Genomic DNA, 12,243 nt, shown 5'->3' on the forward strand with positions numbered 1-12,243 from the left:
GGCCAAAATTAGGAACTATTGATTTGATGACTAATTATTGAGTGGGTGGCCAACTCTTCATTTGGTAATAATTATTATCTTCTTGTTTGCCAAAAATATCATTACTAACGTCAGAATTCGAACAAACTTAAATTATGAAAGTTCTAGGAATCTTTTAGTCGTGTCAATAGCACAAGTGTAGGTTATACCATAGTTGAGTTATGAAAGTGTTAAGTATTTGAGTGTTATATAACATAAATCTAGATTATCCATTTAACAAGCAAAATATTAAAAGTGCACAAGATAACAAATACAAAACATGTTAGTATCAAACATTAAGGTCCATGTTGAGCTTACAGTATACTTGTTCTTACACCATTAATGTAACCTTTTCACCTTAAAATAATAAACTTAGCTAAATATAATGAAGAAGAGAAACATAAATAAACAAAATAAGATCATAAATAAGATGAAAGTTAACTAAGTAAAGGAAAGGAAATAAAAGGCATAAATAAGATATCAATAAAAGCAAAACTTAAACATTACAAAAATATAAAGAGAGAATGCAAGAGCATGATCCTAATTTGGAAACCAAGATACCTAAATGCATGGCAAATGCCTCCTTTTATAGGCCAAAATTAGGAACTATTGATTTGATGACTAATTATTGAGTGGGTGGCCAACTCTTCATTTGGTAACAATTCTTATCTTCTTGTCTACCCAAAACGTCATTGATAATGTCAGAATTTGAACTAGACCTCCACGTGAAAGTTGTAGGGAATTGTCTCAGCTTTCCAGGAAAAAAAAATTGAGGTCATTTGAACTTCTAGAATGCTAGATATGAGCAGAACACTCAACAGTTTCTGAGCTACAGGCCAGATTTCGACTTCTTCATTGTTACTACAATTTGGACTTGAAAATATCCTTTTTAAATCTTAGACTCCCATTACAATTGTAGGCGTATGTCTTACCTTTCAATCCATATAAAATAGACATAAATCCAAGATCTACAGCTCTAGATATAACTCAATTACCAAACAGTGTTCCAGTTTGGACTGCACCAGCATCTCTTTTCTAAGTTTGGTCATCTCTTTATGCTTTCAATTTCAGTACTTAAACTCATCAATCAATCCTTTAATTTATGTGATAGGCTTGCATTTAAGATGAACATTTACCACAAATTAAAGGTATCTTATATTATTAGATATGTTATTATAAAACATGCTTTAGTTAAGGAGTTATTGATACTTCAAGTGCAAAATAATGATATAAAACCTTGATAAAAATGCACTTTTAAGTATTAGTCACTAAGCTCGAAGGAGTGTCTTAACATCTAATGTATGAAGAATAACTAATCTAGGAGTCATAATCCTAAAGCTCATTACATGGTTAAAGATACATTGTGTTTTAAGTTATATGTATCTATATTAAAAAAAAATAAAGATAATAATCTCAACCCAAAGAAGTTAATCTTAAACATTAGAATAAAATTTTATTTCTTTCAAGTAAAGACTCATAACTATGTGTTGATATATTGAGCACTTAAAAAGAATGTTTATTAATATCTTATTTCAATAATATGAAACAGATATAAATTTAATAAGAATTTGTTTATTTGGATAGATTAATGGAAGTTGAATGATGAATTCGTGGAACTTGCATATTGTTTTTCTATTCTAACGTTTTGGTTGCTAGGGACATGCAATAAGCTGGTTAGGGAGTGTGATTAGTACTTAAAAATATATTTTTATCAAGGTTTTATATCATCATATTGCACTTAAAGTATCATTAAATTTCCTAACTTAAGTATGTTTTATAATAACAAGTCTGATAATATAAGATAGCTGTAATTTATGGTAAATGCTCATTTTAAATGTAGACATATCTCACAATTCAAAGGATTGATTGATGTGATTAACTATTGAAAGTGAAAAGACAAAGAGAGGGTTAAGCTTAGAAAAAAGATGTTGATTCAGTACAAACTGAAACACTGTTTAATCATTAGGTCATATTTGGAGCTGTAGAACTTGGAGTTGGTCTACTTTATATGGATGTAAAGTTAAGATAAAGGCCTAAAACTTTCATGTGGAGTTCAAGATTCAAAAAGGTCGTTTTCAAGTTCAAATTATAGCAATAACGTAGAAGTCAAAATATAGCCTGCAACCCAAATACTATTTAGTGTTTAGTCCAAAACTGATATAATTACCTAGAACTTTTCTATAGACAATTAGTTCTAATTCTGATGTTAGTAATGACATTTTGTTCAGACAAGAAGATAAGAATTGTTACTAAGTCGAGATTTGGTCACCCACTCAACAATTAGTTAACAAATCAATAGTTTTTAATTTTGGCCTATAAAATAAGGTATTTTCATGCATTTAGGCATCTTGGTTTTTAGATCAAGATCATGTTCTTGCTCTTTCTCTTTATATTTTTGTAATGTTTAAGTTTTGCTTTCATTAATCTCTTATTTATGCTTTTCATTTCTTTTTCTTTACTTAGCTAACTTATATCTTATTTATGTTCTTATCTTGTTTATTTATGTTTCTCTTCTTCATTATGTTTTGTTATGTTTATTATATTAAGGTGAAAAGGTTACACTAATGGTGTAAGAATAAGTATAATATAAACTCAAGATGGATTTCAATGCTTATATCCTAAACAACTTGGTATTAACATGTCTTATCATTTTTATCTTATTAATTCTTAATACCTTACTTATTAAATGGTTAATCTAGATTTGTGTTGTATAACACTTGGTACAACACATACTTGATACTTGCATAGCTCAACCATATGGTATAACTTACATTTCTGCTACGAAAAGAACTTAATTTGTTGTTAACATAAGTTAGCATCATAAATTCCTGACAATAATTAAAAGTTTGGTATTACTTAAAGGAGATAATTAATATAATCATATTAACAATTTATAATGAGCTATTAATGACAAATCATCCGATTGGAACCTCCTTTATGTGTGGTTTCTAGTTGAGTAATAAAAAGTGTTTATATTATACTTGTTTGAAAAACCATTAGTAGATCCTCTAACCTTGACATTTATTTTTATCATTGTTTAATCCTTACATGAATATTACATCTCAAAGTCCTCTTTAACTTTTTAGTCTTATTATTATTATTATTATTATTATTATTATTATTATTTATTGTTGTTGTTATTGTTTTTATAATTCATATAGTTAACCTCCATGTGGTTCAATCCCGGTCTTGCCAAGTTATTTATTATTTCGACGCTTCTACACTTGGAAGAAGACATCAATCTTTCGGTTATGTTAGTAGTAATGAAGTGGCATGCATGGTAGGGAGAATTTTATAAAGTTACATCTTGTGACTTTAGTTGATGCTTTTGAGTAGGCTGAAGTACGAGCCCCAAGCATCGCAAATTAATAGAATTGTATGCATTTATTATTTGTTCATTAACATATTATATTTTATATGTAAATTCATACATGTCATATTAATATTAGGTTAAGATAAACTTACACAAGGATCAACGAGCTACTACTATGGTTTATAAGGCCATTAATATTGTACAAACTACCTTAGCATTCAATTGATTTTGTGCTTGCCACTCTACTCTTGATTCAATTAGAGACACATCACATCTAAATGATATCATACCTGAATATAAACCTAGACATACTAATGACAAGTTGTAAATGAAGCCATTCTATTACAAAGCAACAAGCTTGGATGTAGTTGGTTATATATTATAGTATTAATTGTATATATTTGTTATTTTTTAATGATGAGTGTATATTTTTATTTTACTTGTATTTGATTCTGCTTTCATAATTGTTTTAGGCTTGCCCATTTAAGGCATTGTTATTGTTGAACAAATTATGAATTTTTATATTTATGTTAGAGTAGTAGAATTTCAAACTATGTATTTTCATATGAAAGAGTAAACAAAAGGAAAAATGGTTAAGTGAATCAATGAGTTAATTATTGTTTTAGGCTTGCTGATTTTGAAATTTTATTAATTTTCTTATTTTTTAGCATAATATGAATTTCGATAATTAGGTTGTTTAGAATTTCAAACCATGTTTTTTTAGGTGAATGAATAAAGTAATGAGAATAAGAAAGATAATTAAATCAATAACCCTTTTATAGATCTCATTATGATGTCACAATAACTAAATGAACATTGTAACAATGGTAATTAAAATAGAATAATGGAACATTTAAAATGTTTTATAAAAGGTTGTGAAAAAAAAAGATAATGTTATAAGAGATTATTGGGTTGGATTTAATACAAGTAAAATAATTTTAAAATAATGATTATGTGATAGAGACAATAAAAAAAAAAAGGTGACAAAATGGATTTTTTAGGATTTGGATCGAGAATTTAGGGTTTACGATTTGAGTTTGTGGTTTAGAATTTGGGTTTGAATTTTGATTTCAGGTTTGAATTTTGGTTAGAGTTATGGTTTGGTTTTAGAATTTTGAATTTTATTAGGATTGACTCAATTAAATATGGTTGTAATTTCAAGGTTTCGTTGCAATAACCATAGTCTATTAAATATATCTGGTATGTGTATCCTTCCTACAATTTTCTTTGGGCAAGTGTCATTCTTAAAAAAAACATTTGACAAACCGTTAATTTTCAATGTTGATAACCAATGAAACATCTTATGTATGTGTATTCTTCAACTTCTTCCTCTTCCATGATATCATCCTTGATAATATAACATAAGAGTGAAAGTAATTAACATCAAACTGGTACTGAACCAATTAGAGAAGCAAGAAAAGAGGCTATACTAATACATTACTATTCTTTAGTATACATGTTCGTATTGTGATAACATAATTTGTAATTTTTAAGACATGTAATTAATTAAAAAGCAAGACAAATTGAAATTAAAGTTAAAGATGTGGGCAGGAAAACAACCTTTGATTTTCATTAATCACTAATTAGTACTTAAACGTATATTTTTATTAAAGTTTTATATCATCATTTTGCACTTAAAGTATCAATACCTCTTTAACTAAAGCATGTTTTATAATAACATATCTAATAATATAATATACTTTAATTTATGGTAAATGTTCATCTTAAATACAGGCCTATCACATAAATGAAATGATTGATTGATGAGTTTAACTACTGAAATTGAGAAGACAAAGAAAGAGTTAAGCTTAGAAGAGAGATGCTGGTTCAGTCCAAACTGGAACACTGTTCAGTCATTGGGTCATATATGGAGCTATAGAACTTGCATTTGGGTCTATTCTATATGGATGGAAAGCTAAGAGATAGGTCTAAACCTTTGATGAAGAGTTCAAGATTCAAAAAGGTCGTTTTCAAGTTTAAATTGTAGCAATAACGAAGTAGTTGAAATCTGTCTTGCAGGCTAGACACTGTTCAGTGTTCAGCCCATATCTTGAGTTCTAGAAGTCCAAACACACTAATTTTTTTTGTTGGAAATCTGAGACAATTTCGTAGAACTTTTATGAAGATAATTTATCCAATTCTGATACTAGCAATGATGTTTTGTATAGACAAGAAGATAAGGATTGTCACCAAGTCAAGATATGCCTATCCACTAAACAATTAGTTAACAAATCAATAGTTCCAAACTTTGGCCTATAAAAGGAAGCATTTGTCATGTATTTAGGCATCTTGGTTCTTATATCAAGATCATGTTCTTACTCTCTCTCTTTATATTTTTGTAATGCTTAAGTTTTGCTTATATTAATCTCTTGTTTATGCTTTTTATTTCATTTTCTTCACTTAGTTAAATTATATCTTATTTATATTCATATATTGTTTATTTATATTTTTTTCTTTTATTATATTTAGTTGATTTTATTATTTTAAGATGAAAAGGTTACACTAGTAGTGTAGGAATAAGTATAATTTGTATTTGTTATCTTGTTCACTTTTAATACTTTGTTTGTTAAATGGTTAATATAGATTTATGTTGTATAACCCTTAGCACAACAAATACTTGGTACTTTCATAGTCCAACCATATGAAAAGAACTTGATTTGTTGTTAACATAAATTATAGTCATTAATGCCTGACAACATTTATAAGTATTAGCATTATTTAAATAAGATAACTAATGCTATCATGTTAATAATTTATAATCTGATTGGAATCTTCTTTATGTGTGATTTCCAGTTGAGTAATAAAAAAAATTTATACTATATTTGTTTGAAATACCATTAGTAAATCATCTAACCTTGACAATTATTTTATCCTTATTTAATCATAACATTAATATCATATCTCAAAGCTCTCTTCAACTCCTTTTCTATTATTATCTATTTTTTTATTGTACTTTATATAGTTAACCTCCTTGTGGTTCAACCCTAATCTTACTGAGTTATTTATTACTTCGACACTCCTGCGCTTGGAAGAAGACATCAATCTTTTGATTGTGTCAATTTTTTTGTGTTGTTGCCAAGGAGATAAATTATTGTACAAATTATAATATTTATTTTATTTTCTCTTTTCACTTTTCTTATATCTAACGTTATTTCTTTTTTTCTTTTGCTTTTGTTTTCTTCTTCTTTTTATTCTCTTCCTACACGTGCATGAGAGTTTGATCACGTATATTAAGTGGTAGACTTTGTAAGATATCCTCATTATTTCTAGAGAATATAGTTGAAGAAGATAGCTAGTTGCTTTATAATGAGAATAACTATGTAAGAACACTTGGAGACCACATGAATCCAACAAGAACAAGTACACCATCATGTATAGTTTTCCCCCTTAATACATCTCATTTTAATTTTAAGTCAAGCATTATTCAACTTTTATCTTTTTTCATAGCTTAGATTTAGAAAATTCATACTTATATTTAAAGGAATTCGAGCACGTCTATAACACTAATAATGACTTAAGTTGTAGTATAAACATAATCACATTAAAGTTTTTTTCATTAAAAGATAAAGTTAAAACATGGCTACAAAATTTGAGATCACAATCAATGCATGGCTGAGATGAAATGCAACAACAATTCTTAAAGAAGTTTTTTCCACCTCACATAACAAACTCTTTCAAAAAACAAATTACTACTTTAACTCAAAAACTAGAAGAAACATTTTACCAATGTTAGGATAGGTTACAAGACTTGCTTAATACTTGCCCTCATCATGGTTTTGAAATATAGATATTGATTTTATATTTTTATGAAGGATTAACACCTAAAGATAGACAAATGGTGGAATTGATGTGCAATGGAACTTTTGAAGATAAAAACCCTAATGAAACAATGGAGTACCTAGACTTGCTAGCTGAAAATGCTCAAAATTAGGACACTACAGGCACTTATAAGGCACCAAATACAACTTAACCTCATACATCTAGTAGAGGAATGTACAACCTTAGGAAAGATTATGACCTCCAAGCCAAATTTGCATCATTAGCTAGAAAAGTCGAGGCATTAGAATTCAAAAGGAGAGGTCAAATAAAATTTGTTCAAAATAATGTTTGTTAAATCTGTAAAACCAATGAGCATTCAACCAATAATTATCCAACTTTACCTTCTTTTAAGGACTGTCTCCATAAACAAACTTATCCTTTAAATAGTTTTCAAAAGGCCAAATCAGAATTCATACTTGCAAACATACAACCCTGGTTTGAGAAATCATCCAAATTTCAGATGAAAGAGTGATAACAATAATACACAAACTTTATAGCCACCGTTTCAAGCACACCATAATTTCTAAAATTCTTATAGATATGCACCTTCTTATGCTCCACCTTCTAAAATAAATCTTGAGGAAACGTTACATGCATTCATTGAAAAGCAAGAGACAATTAATACTCAACTTGTTCAAAGCATAACAAATTTTAAAGATACTCTTGCAAAATTTATATCTACTCCCAGTTTTAAGGAGAAAGGTAAGTTTTCATCTTAACCACAATAAAATCCTAAAGGACAATGCAATTCAAGTGTAAGCAGCTCCGAAAGCAACCATATAGATCAAGTCGAATCAGTCATTACTCTCTATAGTGGTAAGGTTATTGAAAAATTGATTCTTGAACCTTGTGATAAAGATGATAAATCAATCTTTAAGGATAAGGAAGGGGTTAAACTTAAGCATTGCAAAGAAAATACTGATTCCCCACCAGTACTTTCATTTCCTCATGCTATGACCAAACAAAGGGAAGTCAATCATGATTCTGAAATCTTTAAAACTTTCAAACAGGAAGAAATCGAGGACGAAAAAGGCACCAAAAATATTATCACGGATCATTTGTCAAAATTAACAATAAATTTGACATCTGACATCACACCAATTGATGATTACTTTCCTGATAAATCTTAACTTTCTATTGCTTCAATATCTTGGTCTGCTAATATTGATACTTTTCTTGCTTTAGGATTTTTGCCAATTCATTTGGATACCAAAGATAAAAGAAAGTTTTTAAGCAACATGCAGAACTTTTATTGGAGTGAACCTTACTTATTCAAATATTATCCTAATCAAATATATCAAAGATGCATTCTTGACAATGAGGTAAGTAGTATTATTAAATTTTGTCATTCCAAGGCATGTAGGGTCATTTCTCATCAACAAACATAATTTTATTGGCCCACCATGTTCAAGGACACATATGTATTCTGCAAAACCTTTGAAAATTATCAAAAGTTAGGATTTACTTCAAAATATAAAAAGTCCTTAAATAATCTTCTATTGACTATTAGGATGTACCTTAATGGAGATGTGCATCGTGCAATTCATAATTTATGCTCTCATGATCATAAAGAACATGCTTAACGTAGTCTTGGAACCCTATTTGCTAGTTTTAAAGAAAACTGGATAGGAAGCTTATCTTTGACCCATAAAGGGCATTTAAGTCGTTCTTAGACATAAAACTAAGGAAAGATGTCCCATAATCATAACTACAATTTAAGCCTTCGTTTGTAAAAATTTGTCTCTTAGTTTCCATAATCATAACTACAATTTAAGCCTTCTTTTGTAAAAATTTGTCTCTTGGTTTTATTAATAGCATAATATTAGTGTTTTGTTGTTTCTTATATTTGTTTAAGTATATTTCAAGTTTATCAGTGTTTGTTGTGTCGGGTGATATTTTCTATACTCTATCTTTTTACTTTAGGATAATAAGGACAATGTCTCATTTTGGTTGGGGGAAGAGAGGGTTTTAGTTGGAAAAAAAAAACTTACTTTTTTTTTTAAGAAAACCATTTGACAATAATGTTATTACTAGGATGTCAGATTAAGGAAAAATTTTATTCACTCTTGAGACACATCTTAGTGAATATTTTTCAATTGTTATTTACAATGTTCATAACAAGTTTTATCACATACTTCTCTTGAAATATTCAGGTTTACAAACTCTTGCATTATTATCAATTGATTTTGCGCATATACTTATTAAACATGTATTTATAAACTTTCATTTTTACACACACACTTTAACATATGATTGTGGGTTGTATATTGGATTATTATATTATTTATGTTCTTTTGTTAAGGGTAACAACTAAGTAAAATGGATAGTATATAATTTGCAAAAAGAAAAAAAATGATAATAAAAGTAATTAAATAAATAAAAAAATATAGATAAATTTGGTTCCGTAGCCTCTTTAACTTAAACAATTAAGCCCGAAAACGTGTTTTAACATTTAATACCCTAAAGTCAACTGACTTAAGAGCTATTGGCCTAATGTTTGTTACTTAGGTTAAGGAGAAAAGATTAAGGGAATTAAACATTGCACTATCTGTGTATTAGTATGTGCAACCTGAGTTACTAAGCTCGAAGGGATGTCTCAACACCTAATGTCCTAAGACCAATTGATTTTGGAGTCATTAACTTAAAGCTCGTTACATGGGTTAAAAATAAATTGTGTTTTAAGTTATATATATAATTCTTAACCCAAGGAAGTTAACCTTAAACATTAGAACAAAATTTTATTTTGTTCAAAGGAAGCTCCATAACTATATGTTGATTTATTAAGCACACAAAAAAAAAAGTTTATTAATATCTTGTTTAAGAAGTATGAAGTAGATATGTAAAATTAATGAGTTTCTTTATTTGGATAAATTAATGAAAGTTGAATGATGAATGTTTTGCTTCGTGGAACTTGCAAATTATTTTTCTATTTTAACGCTTTGATTACCAGGGACTAGTAATAAGCTAGTTAGGGGGTGTAATTAGTACTTGAAAGTGTATTTTTATCAAGGTTTTAAATCATCATTTTGTACTTGAAGTATCAGTAACTCCTTAACTAGAGCATATGTTATAATAACAAGTCTGATACTATAAGATACCTTTAATTTATAATAAATATTCATAGTAAATGTAGGCCTATCACAAAAATAAAATGATTGATTGATGAGTTCAATTACTGAAATTAAGAAGACAAAGAGAGGGCTAAGCTTAGAAAAGAGATGCTGGCGCCCAGTCTAAACCAGAACACTATTCAGTCATTGGGTCATATCCGGAGTTGTAGAACTTGGATTTGGGTCTACTCTATATGGATAGAAAGCTAAAAGACAGGCCTAAAACTTTCATAGAGTCTAAGATTCAAAAAGGTCGTTTTCAAGTTTTGTAGCAATAACGGAGAAGTCTGAATCTGTCCTGTAGGCAGGCACTATTTAGTATTTAACTTATATCTCGAGTTGTAGAAGTCTAAATATACTGGAAAATTGAGAAAAAATCCTAGAACTTTCATGAAGACAATTTGTTCAAATTCTTATATTAGCAATGATGTTTTATTTAGACAAGAAGATAAAGATTGTCACTAAGTCAAGATGTGGCTACCCACTCAATAATTAGTCAACAAATCAATAGTTTCAAATTTTAGCCTATAAAAGAAGGCATTTGCCATGCATTTAGACATCTTGGTTTTCATATCAAGATCATGTTCTTGCTCTCTCTTTATTTTTTTATAATACTTAAGTTTTGTTTATATTAATATTTTGTTTATGCTTTTCATTTTTTTTCTTTCACTTAGTTAACTTATATCTTATTTATATTTTTATCTTGTTTATTTATGTTTCTATCTTTCATTATGTTTAGTTAAGTTTATTATATAAAGGTGAAAAGGTTACACTAATAAGTATAGTATAAACTCAATATAGACTTTAATGTTTGATACTAACATGTTTTGTATTTGTTATCTTATTCATTTTTAATACTTTGCTTGTTAAATAGTTAATCTAGATTTATGTTGTATAACCCTTGATACAACAAATACTTAGCACTTTCATAGCCCAACCATATGATATAACCGACACATGTGCTATGAAAGGAACTTGATTTGTTGTTAGCATAAGTTATAATCATGAATGTTTGATAATATTTACAAATATTAGCATTATTTGAATAAAATAACTAATGTAATCATGTTAACCATTTATAATCCAATTAGAACCTACTTTATGTGTAGTTTCCAGTTGAGTAATAAAAAGAGTTTATACTATACTTATTTAAAATACTATTAGTAGATCTTTTAACCTTGATAATTATTTTATCATTATTTAATCCTTATATCAATATCATATTTTAAAGTTTTCTTCTACTCCTTTTCTGTTATTATCTATTTCTTTATTTATAGTTTATACAGTTAACTTTTTTGTGGTTTCAACCTCAGTCTTACTGGATTATTTATTACTTCGACACTTATGCATTTTGAAAAAAATATCAATTTTTTAGTCATATCTACCACCCCAACACAAACTATCTAAATTCAATGAAAAGTCAACAAAAACTAGGCTTGGGTTTCTTGCAGACCGATATGCAGCCTCTTTGATGATCCCTGAAAATTCTATTCTTAGAATAATCCCTCAAATCCTCAAGGCTAATATATTGCTGCTTGACCATCCTAGAGAAATCACCTCCATGTCATGCACCCAAATGTAAAGGTGACGTGCTTCATCATATTAATATTGCTCTTCATACCTCCATTACTAGTACTGCCACTCTTATTAGGAATGTAGGCTTTGTATATGCTCTTGCATTTTCGTCTCTTAGAAAAACAAGGCTTCAACGTTTGCACCTTTTTCAGTATTGATCCAACCCTTATCTGCAGTGCAGTTGGCCTGTCACTCAAGTTCAAGACTCTGCTTTCAAATCCTGATGTCTGTGTATGATCATGACAATCATTGATGCAGCCACTAAGAGGAAAGATGCTGAAACCTGCTAGTTTTCCTCTCAGGGTCACGAAATGTTTGGTCACCGTGAAATCTGACAAAAAGATATTTAGACCAGTTCACTTAGCTAGGTTTGTGCCAAAAACCGAAAAACCGATTAAACCGAGAAAA

The 12,243-nt window shown here is 28.6% G+C and overlaps 1 protein-coding gene across 1 annotated transcript; it reads right to left on the bottom strand.

Moving 5' to 3' along the window:
• Positions 1–11,654: 11,654 nt before the first annotated feature.
• LOC105117159 (RING zinc finger protein) lies at positions 11,655–12,191 on the bottom strand (the record flags this gene model as incomplete). The annotated part of the gene is given in 3 exon segments (XM_011014727.1): positions 11,655–11,823; positions 11,826–11,870; positions 11,873–12,191. Coding segments are annotated over 3 exon segments (507 nt in total), but the record flags the coding sequence as incomplete, so codon positions are not given.
• Between the last annotated feature and the right edge of the window lie 52 nt (positions 12,192–12,243).

This window comes from Populus euphratica, unplaced genomic scaffold, assembly GCF_000495115.2.
Source record: "Populus euphratica unplaced genomic scaffold, PopEup_1.0 scaffold1194.1, whole genome shotgun sequence".
Classification (NCBI taxonomy): domain Eukaryota; kingdom Viridiplantae; phylum Streptophyta; class Magnoliopsida; order Malpighiales; family Salicaceae; genus Populus; species Populus euphratica.